Source organism: Chanos chanos, chromosome 6 (assembly GCF_902362185.1).
Source record: "Chanos chanos chromosome 6, fChaCha1.1, whole genome shotgun sequence".
In the NCBI taxonomy this organism is placed as follows: Eukaryota; Metazoa; Chordata; class Actinopteri; order Gonorynchiformes; family Chanidae; genus Chanos; species Chanos chanos.
The window spans coordinates 49,436,638-49,454,241 of NC_044500.1; the positions used below are offsets into that span (position 1 = coordinate 49,436,638).

General features: G+C 49.2%; 1 protein-coding gene across 3 annotated transcripts; it reads left to right on the forward strand.

Annotated features, from left to right (window-relative positions):
• The first annotated feature begins 167 nt into the window (after positions 1 to 167).
• On the forward strand, positions 168 to 17,396 carry larp4ab (La ribonucleoprotein 4Ab). 3 transcript variants are annotated; one of them, XM_030776944.1, is made up of 17 exons: positions 168 to 284; positions 8,782 to 8,923; positions 9,082 to 9,192; positions 9,470 to 9,557; positions 10,215 to 10,351; positions 10,635 to 10,738; positions 10,924 to 11,034; positions 11,135 to 11,188; positions 11,828 to 12,034; positions 12,367 to 12,470; positions 14,291 to 14,332; positions 14,886 to 15,077; positions 15,273 to 15,324; positions 15,422 to 15,598; positions 15,918 to 15,991; positions 16,132 to 16,312; positions 16,441 to 17,396. In XM_030776944.1, the coding sequence occupies exons 1-17, from the start codon at positions 168 to 170 to the stop codon at positions 16,825 to 16,827; spliced, it is 2,280 nt and encodes a 759-aa protein (XP_030632804.1). In that variant the 3' UTR covers positions 16,828 to 17,396. The 3 variants fall into 3 exon arrangements, with proteins under 3 accessions (XP_030632804.1, XP_030632805.1, XP_030632806.1); XM_030776945.1 differs by lacking the exon at positions 168 to 284 and adding an exon at positions 7,257 to 7,387; XM_030776946.1 differs by lacking the exons at positions 168 to 284; positions 14,291 to 14,332 and adding an exon at positions 7,257 to 7,387.
• Positions 17,397 to 17,604: the final 208 nt, after the last annotated feature.

The following is a 17,604-nucleotide window of genomic DNA, read 5'->3' on the forward strand; positions in this document are numbered from 1 at the left end:
AATTTATTCCCTTCACTGATTACACCGAAAAGAAACCGTCGCAGACGAACGTTAAAGCGAGGCAGCGCGGGCTTGTTGCATTTTCCCGGCGCGAGGTGAGGAGTGGCGGGAGGAGCGCGGGGACACCGGGGTGGTGTGGCCGGGGAGAGGAGAGCCAGGGTTGGCCGATGACTTCGGAAGACAGCGGAGAGCTGCAGCAGAAGGAACCAGGAGCCGAGCCGGGAACTAACGCCCAAAACCACGAGGAGAAAGTCGTTAAAACCGGCGAGGAACCCGGCGGCATGGTGAGTTGGGGCCTGCAGCAGAACAGATCTGTCCTCCCCCTAAAGCTTATTTCAGATACATCATCATTCACTCCAACACTGCCATATTTATAGAACAGCTGGGTAGATACAGATCTAACGTGAACCACCGCGGTGTGGTTAACGTAGACGGCAAACCTGACTGAACTCTCTGGCCAAGTTACAGTAACTGGCTTGTCAATGGTATACAGCTAAGCCAAGTAGATTTTTAGCAGTATACAATATGTCAGCTAACCACAGCAAGGCTTAGATCCGTTAGGGGACACCTAAACTCCAAGTGCGTCTTCTTCTTTTTCTTTTCTTTATTCCGTCTGCACTTTTATTTTCAGTTTAAACAATTATTAATTGCTCTGTCCTTAAGCTCTGCTGCCTTTTGTTGATTTACCACTATTTTAGCCTTTAAATGTCAGTTCTGGCTGGCTGTGCGCTTTAAAATATTTTACTCTTTGCTGTTAAATGTATTGTGTACTTCCATTACAGCGTTGGAATAAGTATTATATAATGGAATAAACATTTATTCGTTAACAAGTGCACTCGTGGTTTGACAACCGTCGCCCATGTTACTGGTTATCCGTAACTATAGTTATCGCTAGCCTGCTAACAGACAGAAGTAACCTTTAGCCTGGACACGAGGGCCATGTGGTCGCTGTTGTGCCAGCATGCAGACACTGACATCTTGATGACACACTGTTGAGTTTGACAGACGGCACGTAACGAACATGTAAACTGTGCAAAGAACAGAAAGCTGGCAGCAACGCAGTTTAAACTCATTTATTTAACATTAGCAGATACACCGGTACGCATCCCACGCAGAAGTGCGTCCGGCTTGATTTAGCAAGTCAGCTGCCGGCTCGTTTGGTAATTTTTAAAGGTACAGTAACCTCCAAGCAACGAAACTACACAGAGACCGTACAAAATCAATACGATACACAAACTACAGTCCTGTTGCTCCTTGGTATCGGTTTAGATTACCGTGAACCCACTGTACTGTAGATTTTGCAGTCCACTAGCTCATATTTATTCCAGAGTTGTGTCTCTTTCTGCACGGCACTGTATAAAGCCTTGTTGTGTGTATTTATGTGGGGAAAGTTGCTGATGTTTGTTGCCTCAGTGGAGTGAGTTGGATAGTGTGGTTTGTGTGTGTAAGCTGTCTCTCTGTGCGCAGTCTAAAGCGGATCTATACGGCCAGCTCGGGACTTTTAACAGAGCTGTTTTAACAGAGATGTTTGAGATGTTGTCCTAATATCCTCTTTCACTCTGTCCTTCGGTTTCTCAAAATTCAGCAGTTTTGTTATGTAGGAAAAAACGCTCAGTCATTCCAAAATGGCAGATAAACAGAATGTGGCCCAAGCAGTTTTTTAGTTTGCTCACTTCAGTTCATTCTCAGACTGAAAATGAGTTTGCAGTGTGCAGTGTGACGGTTATTTTATCAAACTCTGTATAGTGTGATATGCAATCACTGATTACCAGTTAACTCCATTCACGGCAGTGTCACAAGCTGCAAATGACCAACCTAAACGTACATTCATTTATAGGGGGATGCAGTTTTGTTGAGGAAAAACAGGTTATCCAGAGATGTTACTGTGGTCGTTCAGTGCTGGACACCTATCTGGACACTGAGAATGCTGGAGTGGTTTCCAGCATGACCTTGGATACGGAGCTGACTGTTTGACACAATGGCCTTTAAGGAAACAGAGAGTGGGCAAGTGAATCAGTGTTTTTAAAGTATAACAGACAACAGGCAGGTGAGAGAACTGAGGTGTGGAGATGGACTATAGGGCGTAGATTAGCACTTAGAGACAGATATACTGCAGTGCCACTTAGAGCCCGGCCAATATAGGATATTTAAGACCGATACCGGTTTAGGATTTAAAAATCCGATAATGATATATTGGCCAATATTCCTTTTTTTTTTTTTTTTTTTCAGAAACACATAACGCAAAGATTTTCCCAAACATTTGTTGTGAAGTTATTTAAGAGTCCTCACCAAGATAACATGAAACAATGCATTTTTCTTGTGATTATGATTTTCTGATAAAGAGGGCTCTCCTTCATAGGCAAAAAAATCATATAATAGGGTTTGTTTGTTTTTTTGTCGTTGAATAGTTATTACTTTGCACCTAATCTGTCACAATGACTGCTTTCAATGTAGCATATTCACATCTAGCTGATCCCTTTACCAGCACGCTGTTAATCCTGTCCAGTGCAAGGTACGAGAAACCATTTTTCAGCCACCATTTGGTGCCATCTAAAACATGCCATCTTAAAACTATGCAGTAAACTGATACAGTGACCTAGAGTAAACGCTGCTTTTGAATGCATCTGATGCTGCATGACTGTCTTCAACTAGGACTTGCGACTTTGGGATTTCACACTACACGTCTGAAAGAGAAGATAACTTTGTTTGGCTACCAGGCCATGTTAGATACTTGTTCAGCTCTCATTTACTTACGTGGCCCTTCTGGTTTAATAATCTCCAATGCACCGACTGTAACTACAGACATGCGAGTCGCAGATATATTTACCATAGCTTCATTTAGACAGGGCAAGTTAAACGCTATAATTTCACTGCTCATTTATGTTAGTGTTCTTCCATTGATAAATGTGGCACTAGCTATCTTTGTGGGTAACCTAATTTAGCAATGGACAGAATTGTAAGCTGCTGTAAGTGTGCTGTGTGGTGTGTTATGACTGTAGTGTGCGGTGACTATAGAGTGGTGTGACTGTAGTGTGGGGTGACTGTAGTGTGCGGTGACTGTAGTGTGCGGTGACTGTAGTGTGCGGTGACTGTAGAGTGGGGTGACTGTAGTGTGGGGTGACTGTAGTGTGGGGTGACTGTAGTGTGGGGTGACTGTAGTGTGGGGTGACTGTAGTGTGGGGTGACTGTAGAGTGGGGTGACTGTAGTGCGGGGTGACTGTAGTGTGGTGTGACTGTAGAGTGGGGTGACTGTAGAGTGGGGTGACTGTAGAGTGGGGTGACTGTAGAGTGGGGTGACTGTAGTGTGGGGTGACTGTAGTGTGGGGTGACTGTAGTGTGCGGTGACTGTAGTGCGGGGTGACTGTAGTGCGGGGTGACTGTAGTGCGGGGTGACTGTAGTGCGGGGTGACTGTAGAGTGGGGTGACTGTAGTGCGCGGTGACTGTAGTGCGGGGTGACTGTAGTGCGGGGTGACTGTAGTGCGGGGTGACTGTAGAGTGGGGTGACTGTAGTGTGGGGTGACTGTAGTGTGGGGTGACTGTAGTGTGGGGTGACTGTAGTGTGGGGTGACTGTAGTGTGGGGTGACTGTAGAGTGGTGTGACTGTAGTGTGCGGTGACTGTAGTGTGGGGTGACTGTAGTGTGCGGTGACTGTAGTGTGCGGTGACTGTAGTGTGGGGTGACTGTAGAGTGGGGTGACTGTAGAGTGGGGTGACTGTAGAGTGGGGTGACTGTAGTGTGCGGTGACTGTAGTGCGGGGTGACTGTAGTGCGGGGTGACTGTAGTGCGGGGTGACTGTAGTGCGGGGTGACTGTAGTGTGCGGTGACTGTAGTGCGCGGTGACTGTAGTGTGCGGTGACTGTAGTGCGGGGTGACTGTAGTGCGGGGTGACTGTAGTGCGGGGTGACTGTAGTGTGCGGTGACTGTAGTGTGCGGTGACTGTAGAGTGGTGTGACTGTAGTGTGGGGTGACTGTAGTGTGGGGTGACTGTAGTGCGGGGTGACTGTAGTGCGGGGTGACTGTAGTGCGGGGTGACTGTAGTGTGCGGTGACTGTAGTGCGGGGTGACTGTAGTGCGGGGTGACTGTAGTGCGCGGTGACTGTAGTGTGCGGTGACTGTAGTGCGGGGTGACTGTAGTGCGGGGTGACTGTAGTGCGGGGTGACTGTAGTGTGCGGTGACTGTAGTGTGCGGTGACTGTAGAGTGGTGTGACTGTAGTGTGGGGTGACTGTAGTGCGGGGTGACTGTAGTGTGCGGTGACTGTAGTGTGCGGTGACTGTAGAGTGGTGTGACTGTAGTGTGGGGTGACTGTAGTGTGGGGTGACTGTAGAGTGGGGTGACTGTAGTGTGGGGTGACTGTAGAGTGGGGTGACTGTAGAGTGGTGTGACTGTAGAGTGGTGTGACTGTAGTGTGCGGTGACTGTAGTGCGCGGTGACTGTAGTGTGGGGTGACTGTAGTGTGGGGTGACTGTAGAGTGGGGTGACTGTAGTGTGGGGTGACTGTAGTGTGGGGTGACTGTAGTGTGGGGTGACTGTAGAGTGGTGTGACTGTAGAGTGGTGTGACTGTAGTGCGCGGTGACTGTAGTGCGGGGTGACTGTAGTGCGGGGTGACTGTAGTGTGCGGTGACTGTAGTGCGGGGTGACTGTAGTGTGCGGTGACTGTAGTGTGCGGTGACTGTAGTGCGGGGTGACTGTAGTGTGGGGTGTGTGAGGGGGGTAGAGAATATGTGATGGAGAATATGACATCTGCTGACAGCCCCTCCCAGCCCACCCACCTCCCTGTTGCCGTGGAGTCCTCTCCACCACGGCGTAGCATCACTGTTTCCCTGCGTTCTCACCTGACTCACAGCGGTGTACATGTACAGCAGCATGGTGTCTCAGAAGAGCCTCCCCTGTGGAGACAGGACTGTGTATTTTTAGGTTGAAGAAACATTACTCTGAAAAGGAGGCGTGGCCAGGGCGGTCATGTGTCAGAGCTCTTTGTCATTTGTGTAACAAAACTGCTCTCAGATCATCTCGGATGAGTTCAAACACATAAAATGGTTGGTGTTTAATGCAGAATTTGTGTACACATCAAAGCCAGATCACATCTGGACATGAGAGATGTTGAGTGATAGATGTGACGCAAGAGCACAGACACTGCAGAGACAGAGTTGACTAGAGCGGTGTGTGTTTGTCGGTTTGTTACACACACTGAGGTGACCATAAAGAGGTCTGAATACAGAAGTATTGTATCACAGGTGTCTGCCCTCAAAGATGTTATGACACACTTCACCATGAAACACGAGTCTCGAGTGGTCCCCATTCAGCCAGGAGATCGCATCTGGGTCAGTGTTGCCTTGTGAACAGTGTGTGTGTGTGTGTGTGTGTGTCTCAGATCGCTGAGTCATTTGTGTGTGACTCTAGGCCATTGCTGTTGTGAGCGAGATCAAGCCAGACCAGCAGAAATATTACTCTACACTGGCCACAGTGTTTTCTCTCTTTCTGTCATCTGCCTGTGTTCCACAGTGTTTTCTCTCTTTCTGTCATCTGCCTGTGTTCCACAGTGTTTTCTCTCTTTCTGTCATCTGCCTGTGTTCCACAGTGTTTTCTCTCTTTCTGTCATCTGCCTGTGTTCCACAGTGTTTTCTCTTTCTCTCATCTGACTGTTTTCCACAGTGTTCTCTCTCTTTCTGTCATCTGCCTGTGTTCCACAGTGTTCTCTCTTTGTCATCTGCCTGTGTTCCAAAGTGTTTTCTCTTTCTGTCATCTGCCTGTGTTCCACAGTGTTTTCTCTCTTTCTGTCATCTGCCTGTGTTCCACAGTGTTTTCTCTCTTTGTCATCTGCCTGTGTTCCACAGTGTTTTCTCTCTTTCTGTCATCTGCCTGTGTTCCACAGTGTTTTCTCTCTTTCTGTCATCTGCCTGTGTTCCCCCTTATCTTTACTTTCCTCTTTCTGTCTGTTTTTTCATATGTCTGCTGCTATGTCCATTAATCCCTTTTTCTGTCTGTCCAATTCATACTCGGGCACGTCAGTGTCTGACTAACAGACTTCAACAGCTCAGTCTGCAGGAACTCGTGTTTGTTGTCCATGCTGTTCAGAAGCCCAGTGAAAGAGCACTGATCACATTGTCTCTCCGCTCACCTCCCCTCCATGGAATTCTCTGGGCTGCTATGGCAAAAAAAATGACCCTTTGTGTTTCCTGTGTGCGTAGCAGTAACAGTAGCTGTCTCTGCTAAAAGGCTGTGTCTCAGTGTCTCTAGGTGTTCGGCAATGTACGAATTTAAAAGACAGCAGGAGGAGCAGCCACATTAAGGTTAATTTGTCTTTAAAAAATCGATTTTACAGGAGAATTCCGTCGCACTACGGTGCGTGGGTGGGTGCGTACGCACTCCTGAGCGACAGATTTTTGACCGGCTTTGAGAAGCTCGTGCTGCACTACAGCTCCGCGTGCGGAATTGTCTCCTCCTCGTGCTTCGAGAGCCGCGTGATACCGTGCCATAATGAAAGACAGTTTTATTCCATGCTGAACTTCTTTACCTACATACCATACCTTGCTCCACATTATTCACATTTAAAGAGAACCCCAAGGTTTACAATTTCGTCCCTTACATAAGAACAACGTCTCTGAAGTCCTCTAGTAATTCTGTCTGGCCTTTAACATTTTTTGCTATGTCATTCGCCACGTGCTCCTCCTGTAGTAGCAGTTTTACACCAAACAGCAGTTTCACACCAACAGTTTCAGGCCAGTTGCATTCGGCGCATGCGCTGACACTTTCTTGGTTTATTTTAGCGACTGTTAGGCTAACCAACGTTTCACTCGTTTAGGAGGGTTTCCGATTTATTTCTGATAAAAATCTGAAATAAAACAACGCCAGTGCCATAAACACTTTTGAATCTTTCATGGTTAGGGTTCAGGTTAGACGGTCGCCCGTTGGTCTGAAACTGCTGGTGTGAAACTGCGGCTCTGCATTCAGACCGTTCTCGCCATGTGCTTCGCAGCACATTTAGGAAGGCTACAACCACAGTTCCGGAAAGTTGAACGCAGGGTATGACATACGTGTTTTTACACCAATGACAAAACGCTTTATCCTGACGTAGTAGCAGCGGAGTAAATTTTCGTAATGAGAGGCGGGACGTATGTAAAGCGTGCCTGTGCATGTGACATGGGCGGAACAAAGGGTAGTGTGACAGCCAATCATAGCGCGATAAGAGTTGCCCTGGCTTCAATAATGAACCGAAGTGGATCGTAGCGGTAGCGTTGTGCTGAGGATAGCCGAAAGTCTTTCTTGAGGGGAAAAAACTGCACGTATCTGGATATTTCTGCCTTCAAGCTAGTTTCATCCGTGAACAGGGTGGCTAGCCACTGATTGCCTGCCGGGAGAGGTATCATGCTGTTGTTCGTTGAGGTGAGTTGTGCTTTGGGTTTAAAGTAATTTCATGGCAAGGTCTGGGACACACAGATCTCAATGGCGCATGCCATGTGTGCGGGCCATTTGAAGTTAGTGTTGGTTTTCGACCTATGTAAGTAAACACAGTGTTTCTTGTTTTGGTTGCTATTCATATTTGGAGTACCTTGAAAATAAGTTGCTGGAATGATTTTGTCTTGGCGCTGGCAAGACCTCAAAGAATGATTAAGCGCATTTACAGATCCAGTCCACGTGAGTGGGGTGTCTTGCTGTGCAGTTTTAAAGCTACTCAGCGTAGGGGTATGGGGCCTCATCAAATCTTTTAACAATGATTTACGTCAACCGTGTTTTTGATGCACGTAGTTACCTGAGATACTCCTGTTTCTATCCGTCCAGCCATTCGGTTTAAAATAACACCGGTCAGTAATAAGCTCAGTCCAGTTATCCCAAGCCTGTTTTAGATGCAAGTTTGTAACGCATGGGCGGCCGCTGTTCCTCTGCAGTTGAATCGGTACATGCCTAATCGGATTAACCGTGTGAACGGATAGACTATTTTTAACCTCCACACAGTCTGAGAAAGACCTCTTTAATCGGACTGTATGAATGGGATCGCGCTCCGGTCCTTTCGCAGGCCATTAGGTGACGCGGTCAGAGTGGACTTTAAACCGCCCCGTCACACTTTCCTCTGACGCCTTTTAAAAATGTTTCAAATTTAAACTTATTTCCAAATTAGTTACTTTGAAATAACCATTTGATTAGAATCAAGAGGACAGTTCATCTGACGAGTGAAATGAGTGATGAGTTTGCGGGTAGCATGTGTTTTCCTCAGGAATATGTGAACAACCTTGGTGTGCGCGTCTGTTTGCCCCGTTGCACTTAGCGCGTCCTTCGTCAAGGTTGAACGCATAAAACTTACATGCCATAGATCCGTTAAATGGCCGCACGTGGAGACTCGTATCAGAGTATGGATTCAGATACCGCAGTTTGACTTTCCAACAAGGTGAAATGTAACTGGAACCCAGCCATGCGAGAGTGGGCTGAGATGTGCGCGTGGCTTCGGACGCCATCAGAAGTGCAGCGGTAATGTTGATGCTCGTGACAGAGTTCAAGGCCTAAACCGAGGACACCCAAAGCGCCGCTGCACTTTTTAACGTCTAACACGCTGCATCTGTAATTCTTACCTGGGAGATTCGTTTGGTTAACTCTTTCTCTTTCTGAATTTAAAAATACTTGTCACTCCATCTGTGACAAGTCCCTTACTGTTTTAAGGCAAATCTGTTTTTGCTGATCATGAATTGAAGTCTGGACTGTACTACTGACTGATCAGATATTTCTTAGGCAGTTTAAGCAGTTTCGTAGTACTTGAGTATTTATCATCTTTCTCTGCGTTTAAGGTGACCACAAAGGGGGCGGGACTGAACCCCAATGCCAAAGTGTGGCAAGAAGTGTCTGTCCCGCCCACTGAGGGCCCAGAGGAGGTAACCGAGAGTCCTGATTGGCCACAAACAGAACCTAGCCTTGGGGAAGAGACAGTGGGTAAGGGACTTGCACATGCCTTTGATGAATGGTTTCTGAAGGTGGCAGTAGTCACTGTAGGTTGATTGTTAAGGTGGAGGGTGGACACTGCTTATTTAGAGATGCCTGCTGTGTGCTATACTTACACTAACATATTCTCTTTCTCTCGCTCTCTGTAGACTGTAAGTATGGTGTGGAATATGGTAACGCTGATTCTTCCTCACCAGTAGATGGCAGCATACTGAATGGAGTGGAAACCACAGAGCTGGCCTACCCAGTGTATGAGCAAGGTAAAATACAAATGCTACAGACACACACCACATACAGGTCTGGTCTACACAGACTACAGGCCGGGGAGTTCACTCACAGACGGAGCCGTCTGATTCCACTGCTAGTACAAATCAGGGTAAACACACTCCTAAAACAAGACAAACACACACAGCTGACCTCCCCAATCCACAGATACTGCCACCACCACACACACACCACAATATCGCACACACAACCCCCTCCTTGTGTTTACACTCAACTCTCTCTGTGTGTGTGTGTGTGTGTGTGTGTTTTCAGTTGAAGGTGAGGTGATGGAGCAGCAGTCTCTGCCTGAGGAGAGTCTGAGAGAGTCACTAAAGAAACAACTGGAGTTCTGTTTCTCCAGGTAATTCTCTCACACACACACACACACACACACACACACAGTCTCTTCCTAGCGTGGTGTGTGGGTATGGGCCTGTCAAACCTGTCCTGGTTGGCTGTTTTAGTGCGTGTTTGGTAGTGTGTCAGCCTGTCCTGGTTGGCTGTTTTTGTGCGTGTTTGGTAGTGTGTCAGCCTGTCCTGGTTGGCTGTTTTTGTGCGTGTTTGGTAGTGTGTCAGCCTGTCCTGGTTGGCTGTTTTTGTGCGTGTTTGGTAGTGTGTCAGCCTGTCCTGGTTGGCTGTTTTTGTGCGTGTTTGGTAGTGTGTCAGCCTGTCCTGGTTGGCTGTTTTTGTGCGTGTTTGGTAGTGTGTCAGCCTGTCCTGGTTGGCTGTTTTTGTGCGTGTTTGGTAGTGTGTCAGCCTGTCCTGGTTGGCTGTTTTTGTGCGTGTTTGGTAGTGTGTCAGCCCGTCCTGGTTGGCTGTTTTTGTGCGTGTTTGGTAGTGTGTCAGCCCGTCCTGGTTGGGTGTTTTCGTGCGCGTTTGGTAGTGTGTCAGCCCGTCCTGGTTGGGTGTTTTCGTGCGTGTTTGGTAGTGTGTCAGCCCGTCCTGGTTGGGTGTTTTGTGCTTGTTTGGTAGTGTATAGAGGATAGCATGCCTGCTTAACCGTCTGTCTCTGTCTCAGGGAGAACCTGTGTAAGGATCTGTATTTGATGTCCCAGATGGACAGTGACCAGTTTGTGCCCATTTGGACGGTGGCCAGCATAGAAGGAGTCAAACTCCTTACTACTGACATGGAACTGATACGGGACGTGCTCAGAGGTAACACACACTCTCACTCACTCGCACACATGCACGCACTCACTCACTCACACACACAAACTGACGCACAATAATTGTGTCTTATTTGAAGTATGAGTAGAAACCCTCTGAACTGACATTAACTGAAGAGCTAAAAAAAAGAATTGTCTGTTTTAGAATCTTACTCCTGTACACACACACACTCACTCACAGTCCAGCTCTTCTCTGAGCCTGCTGTGGGGTGGGGTGTGGTGTGTTATGATTGGCTGTGCTGAAATGAGGTGCGTTATGATTGGTCCTTTAGCCTCACCCTTGTTGGAGGTAGATGAGAAGGGGGAGAAAGTTCGTCCCAATCACAAACGCTGCACCATCATCCTGAGAGAGGTGCCAGAGACCACACCAGTAGAGGTCAGATCATCTCTCTCTCTCTCTCTCTCTCACTGTAGACTGTAAGTATGGTGTGGGATATGGTAACTGTGATACTGTGACCTCCCCACACCAGTAGATGACATTATGCTGAATGGGGTGAAAACCACTTGAAGCCAGACAGTCTTCTCTCTCTCTCTCTCTCTCTCTCTCTCTCTCTCTGTTAGGAAGTAGAGGCCCTGTTTAACAGTGAGAGCTGCCCTCAGGTGATGAGTGTTGAGTTTGCACACAATAACAACTGGTACATCACGTTTCAGTCAGACACTGACGCACAACAGGTAAACACACACACACACGCACACATGCGCTCACACGGTACAATCTGAGGTGTCCCTCCGCCGGCGCTGATGTGTTTTATTCTCTCTCTCTTTCTCATAGGCTTACAAGTATTTACGAGAGGAGGTCAAGACCTTTCAGGGAAAGCAAATCATGGTGAGTCCACTCAGACAGACACACAGACAGTGCTGGACCTGAGTATGTTACTGTGCTGTAGCCTTAGCATTATCACACACAGTGTATGCTTTCTGATCCTGCCAGACTACTATTGAGTACTGTCAGCCAATCAGATGAGAGGGAACAGCTGATGTCAACTATAGGGCGGGGGCAGGGCTGCTAGTTATGTAATGTATACAGTAAACATACAGAATGAGGTTTATGACACAATAACACAACACTCAGAGATTGAGGGTCAAGATCTGGAAAAAAGTCAAACATGCAGGATGTGGTAGAAAATAAGTGTCTTTCTGTGTTTAAAGCCTTAAACCCTCCTCCCCAGTGATGATCAGTATCGCGCTTCGAAGGATCCAGAACCACTGCTACTGTAGAGATCTCATCTCCCGCCTTACATCTCTCTATATATTCACCTCTCTCTCTCTGTCTCTCTCTCTCTCTGTGTCTCTCTCTCTCTCTCTGTCTCTGTCTCTGTCAGTGCCGTGGGCTCTGTCCTAATGACCGTGAGATTATGAGATCTGAGGGGTCGTTTGTTAAACTGACTAAAAGGGAAACACGGCTTTCTTTTATTGAACATGCTTTGACAATTTGTTCTCTCTCTCTCTCCTTCTGTGTGTTCAGGCTCGTATAAAGGCCATAAACACGTTCTTTCCTAAGAATGGTTATGGTGGGGTGGACTCCAGTGTGTATACTGGTCAGTGTCAGTCGCAGTTTGCGTCTCCAGTTTACCTGCAGCAAGTGTACCAGCCCACCCAGCCGTACCCAGTCTACGGCCTCCTGCCCCCCACATGGACCCCCTCACCCACACCCTACTTTGAGACGCCGCTGGTGAGAGACGTGTGTGTGTGTGTGAGAGACAGACCCATTGATGAGAAACTGAAGCGCATGGAGGGACTCACAGGAATTGAGAGCCATGTTTGGAATGTTTCTCTCTCTCTCTCTCTCACTTTCTCTTCCTCTCTTACTTTTCTCTCTTTCCTCCAAACATTGGCTCTCTCTTTCCCTGCCCAGTGAGGGTTCAGATTATGAGATCTGAGGGTCTGATCATTCCAGTGTTGGAACATCAAAGATGGCCTTTTTCTGTGGAGTTTATCTTCCTATTAGAGATGTGTGGACGCGTCAGTATTAATATAGTGTGTGTGTGTGTGTGTCTCTCTCAGGCTCCGTTTCCAAACAGTTCCTTTGTTAATGGTTTCTGCTCAGTGAACAACTATAAAACAGGCTCCTCCTCTCTCGCTCCAGGACGCCACTTCCCCCGCAACAGGTAGGAGCTGTTTGAACTCCTCCCCCCCCCCCCCCCCCCACCCCACTTCTCTCTTAACCCCCCACCACCGCCTCCCTTGGCCTCTCACTTTGACTCCTGATGAAGGTCTCCAGAGCTGTGTGGAGGTTTGGCGTGGCAGGGCCGTCCCTGCCTGCTCTGTCTGTGTGCTGTCATTTCAGCGTGTCCGTGAAGCCCATGAACACTCAGCCTGTGTCCGTATAATTCCCTGGTGTCAGGGTGGTGTGGTGTTGGGGTGGAGGTGAGGTGTGGTGTTGGGGTGGAGGTGAGGTGTAGTGTGGGGTGGAGGTGAGGTGTGGAGTTGTAGTGTGGGGTGGAGGTGAGGTGTGGAGTTGTAGTGTGGGGTAGAGGTGAGGTGTGGTGGGGTGGAGGTGAGGTGTTGGGGGTGAGGTGTGGTGGGGTGGAGGTGAGGTGTTGGGGGTGAGGTGTAGTGTAGTGTGTTGGGGTGGAGGTGAGGTGTGGTGGGGTGGAGGTGTGGTGGGGTGGAGGTGAGGTGTTGGGGGTGAGGTGTAGTGTAGTGTGTTGGGGTGGAGGTGAGGTGTGGTGGGGTGGAGGTGTGGTGGGGTGGAGGTGAGGTGTTGGGGGTGAGGTGTAGTGTAGTGTGTTGGGGTGGAGGTGTGGTGGGGTGGAGGTGTGGTGGGGTGGAGATGAGGTGTGGTGAGGTGTGGTGGGGTGGAGGTGAGGTGTGGTGGAGGTGTAGGGTGGGGGTGAGGTGTAGTGTAGTGTGTTGGGGTGGAGGTGGGGTGGAGGTGTGGTGGAGGTGAGGTGTAGTGTGGGGTGGAGGTGTGGTGAGGTGTGGTGGGGTGGAGATGAGGTGTAGTGTGTTGGGGTGGAGGTGAGGTGTAGTGTGGGGTGGAGGTGTGGTGTGGTGAGGTGTAGTGTGGGGTGGAGGTGTGGTGTGGTGAGGTGAGGTGAGGTGTGGTGGAGGTGTAGGGTGGGGGTGAGGTGTAGTGTGGGGTGGAGGTGTGGTGGGGTGGAGGTGTGGTGGGGTGGGGTGGAGGTGTGGTGGGGTGGAGATGAGGTGTAGTGTGTTGGGGTGGAGGTGAGGTGTAGTGTGTTGGGGTGGAGGTGAGGTGTAGTGTGTTGGGGTGGAGGTGAGGTGTAGTGTGGGGTGGAGGTGTAGGGTGGGGGTGAGGTGTAGTGTGGTGAGGTGAGGTGTGGTGGAGGTGTAGGGTGGGGGTGAGGTGTAGTGTGGTGTAGGAGAGTGAGGAGCGTAGAGTAACAGGAGAGGAAGTGTGAAAGTGACTGAGGGTAATTCCAGACCAGGGTCTGTATACACGTCACTGAGACGCTGTGTGTGTGCTGTGTGAGAACTGCTCTGGACACGTGTTTGAGAGCGTTAACTGTGTGTTGGTTTTTTTTTTTCTCCTCTACTCTCTGGCACAGCCCTGCACAGACCCCGTGCTGTGTTTGTGATTACAAGGGGCACTGTGATTGGTCAGTACTCTCTAACCTGGATATCTGGTCTGTTGAAGACGGGACGGCACAGCGAGCGTTAGCTGCAGTGCAGCAGACTGGAGACTTGGTGTTAAGTCCTGTCGATGACCAAGCTAACAGCCATCCACTGAACACTGACCAATCGCAGTGTAGTGGGCGTATCAGGGGTGTGTCAAGCGGCGTGTCGAGTGGGCATAGATGCCAGAGAAGGGGTGGGGAAAAATTTTTGCGTGGATGTATGTAACTGCCCTCTCTCTTTCTCTCTCTCTCCCTTTCTGTCTCTCTCTCTCTCCCTTTCTCTCTCTCTCTCTCCCTCCCTTTCTCTCTCTCTCTCCCTCCCTTTCTGTCTCTCTGCCTCTCTCCAGAGTCCCTCTGTATTCCAGAAAGAATGTTATCAATACATTCAGGTAGACTCCTTGACTTTCTGTACATTTATACCACACAACTCTCCTCATCCTCTCATCCTTTCAGTGTGATGGTGTGATAAGCTCTGCCCTTCTCGCTTCAGTGTCTCTGGTTGCACTACCTCCATGCTACACTAGGGGGCACTTTGAGAGACTTTCAGCCCATCTGTGCTTGATCAGTGGAGTGAATGTGGATCTTTTTTTTGGGTGGAATGCTATTCCTTTCATCTTTTCATTTAGTGCAGGTCATGTTTTTTTTTTTCTTTTCTTTATTGAATTCACAGCTCTGTGCCCCTTCAGGTGTGTGTGTGTGTGAAATAATCTGAACTAAATCTTGGTGTCAGATTTTCAGATGTCTAACCAGCATCATTCCCATCAGTAACACTGAGAATCTGACACTGTACTCCCTCTGTAGTGTCATCAGACCTCTCTGTTAGTTTTCCTGCCTGTAACCCCAACACTGCATTTTTTTTTCAATTTGTAAGTGTGTCACTTTAGATAAGACTTTTTCCTCATTCCTCTGTGTGTGTGTGTGTGTGTGTGCGTGTGCGTGTAGGAACCAGGGCAAGCCTCACTCCCGTGCTGATGTAATTCCTCAGTCGGATGCCCAGTCTGGCCCCACCAGTCCCCTTCCATCTCACTCAGCAGCAGGCTCTGAACCAGTGACAGCGCTTTCCCCCTCGGACACGCCCACTTCACCACCCACAGGCCACGCCCACGCAGACCTGACCCTCAGTGGCCGTTCCAGGTCTGTCCTCTGCCACGGTGTTTACAGAGCACACTGATGAGTGTCCTGACACAGGCTCCACTGTGCTCTCAGTGTAAATCAGCATCGCAGGCATAATTCTCAACAGCTCAGAGACGAGACATACCTTGTCACATTTTCGTTGTCTGTGTTTAAACCTCTCTGAGACTGTGTGTGTGTGTGTGTGTGTGTGTGCAGGAGAGGCAGCTCGCGTGGAGTGAGGAGGAGACGAGATGATGATAGAACATCGGTAAGTTTAAAACACACACACGCGTCTGTTTACTGATAATCACTGCTTTTGTTTGCAGACTGATGGTCAGAAACATCAGACTTGTTTCTTGTTACAGCGGCCACTTCCCCCAGCTGAGAAAGCCCCTCCCCCAAAATTTGACTTGGAGACCACCAATTTCCCTCCGTTGCCAGGAGGCGTGTCTAACCAGCTCCCTGGAGGCGTGGTTAAACAGGTGGAGTCAATTTTGGAGAATCGTATGGCAGATGTAGTCAAAGGCATCAGTAGAGACAAGGTACAATTTTTTTCTTTCCTCACAGTGTCTGCACACACTGACCTTATGCTTTTTCTCACACAGTCTGTGTGAAACCAGCCTCTCACCTCATTTCTTTATTCTCTCTCTCCCTCTCTCTCTCTCTCTCTCTGTCTCTCTCTCTCTCTCTCTCTCTCTCTCTCTCTCTCTCTCTCTCTCTCTCTCTGTCTCTCTCTCTCTCTCTCTGTCTCTCGCTCTCTGTCTCTCTCTCTCTCTCTCTCTGTCTCTCTCTCTCTCTCTCTCTCTCTCTCTCTCTCTCTCTCTCTCTCTCTCTCTCTCTCGCTCTCTGTCTGTGTGTTAGGTCTCAGTTGGTCCTCAAGAGGAGGTTAGAGTTAGTTCTCCTACCCCATCAACACCAGACACCCCCAACTCCAGGTAAGCACACACAGAGACTCTCTCTCTCTCTCGTGTTTGTTGTCCTGATGTGAGTTGTAGAAATGTCATGGAGCAGCTGTGTGCACCGTGACTGTGTGTTGAGTTCTCTGTGTTTGAGTGACTGTTATTTTCTTCTTCAGTGTAAACCATGGCACAAACAAACAGGAGAAGGTTGACTCTCCCCTGCAGATGGCCTCCACCCCAACACCAGCTCCTGCTCTCAATGGAACTGTCTCGCTTCCCCCCGCCTCCAAACCACCGCACAGCCAATCCGCTTCTACAGCCACACCTCCCTGCCCCATCGCTACCACACCCACACAGGTGACAATGCTCCACATCCATGACTACACCTGTCAACTAATACACTACTCATACACACACACACACACAGTTTTTGTTAAATTGTCTGTTTTAAGTTATGTTCATTTGTGGTGATTTTGTCAAATTAGGAGCCACGTAAGCTGAGTTATGCAGAGGTGTGTCAGCGTCCGCGTAAGGACCCGCCTCCTGCTCCCCTGCCCTCCCCGACGCCCACGTCACCGCCGGCAACCGCCCAGCCGCTGCGGGAGCTGCGTGTGAACAAGGTGGACAGCCCCACCCCTTCTCCCAGCATGCCCGGCGAGAGGGCGGAGAAAGGAAGCAGGGACGGCCAGGCCCACCGTGAACCGCTGGGCCATCACCGTGGCAACAATCAGTACCCTAGGGCAGGAGGGGCGGGGTTTAAGATCAGGGAGCAGCAGAGACGACCCCCTCACGGCCGACGCCCCTCCCCACACACGGGCTACAGCCGACGCAGCGGAAAAGAGCAAAACATCCCGCCCAGATCACCGAAATAACACATGAACACCTACAGACACATTTATACATACTGAAGTATATAGAGATGTAAAGAGAGATTGTATGTAAATCTGTATCTATATAAATCCATATATATATATATGTATGTATATGTGTGTGTACATGCGGCTGCAGTGGACACTGGCAGCAGGGGCCCAGAGCACAGCACTGCAGCTTTCCTCTCTGTGGTCGTCAGACTCTGTGTGTGAGAATGGCTTTTATCTCTGTGTGTGTTTCATGTACTCTTGATACTTGCCTGTCAGAGAAATGGAAATCAAACGAGCCAAAACGGAAAAGAGACACATACGGTTGACACTGTCTGAACAAGTCAGAGTGGAGACATGGACAGAACAGGACACAGCTCCTCCAGACTGTGACACTGCTCCTTTCTCTCTGTGTGTGTGTGTCTGTGTGTGTGTGTGTCTGTGAACCTGAATGAACAAAGTGTCTGTGAGCAGATGAGTAACAGATCTGACAGGTGAAGGAGGATGAGGAAGGGTGTATTCAGACAGGAGAGAAAGGGAGAGGGCAGATTTTTACAGGCAGGGGGAGAGTTAGAGATGGGGAGGAGAGGTGGAGTTGGAGAGGGGAGGAGAGGTGGGGCTAGCGAGGGGAGGAGAGGTGGGGTTGGAGAGGTGGGGTTAGAGAGGGTTGGAGAGGGGAGGGGAGGTGGGGTTGGAGAGGGGAGGAGAGGTGGAGTTAGAGAGGGGAGGAGAGGTGAGGGAGAGAAGCCCTGTGTCTGGGCTGAGCTTGCTGCTGGACGTGCTCTGTGAGCT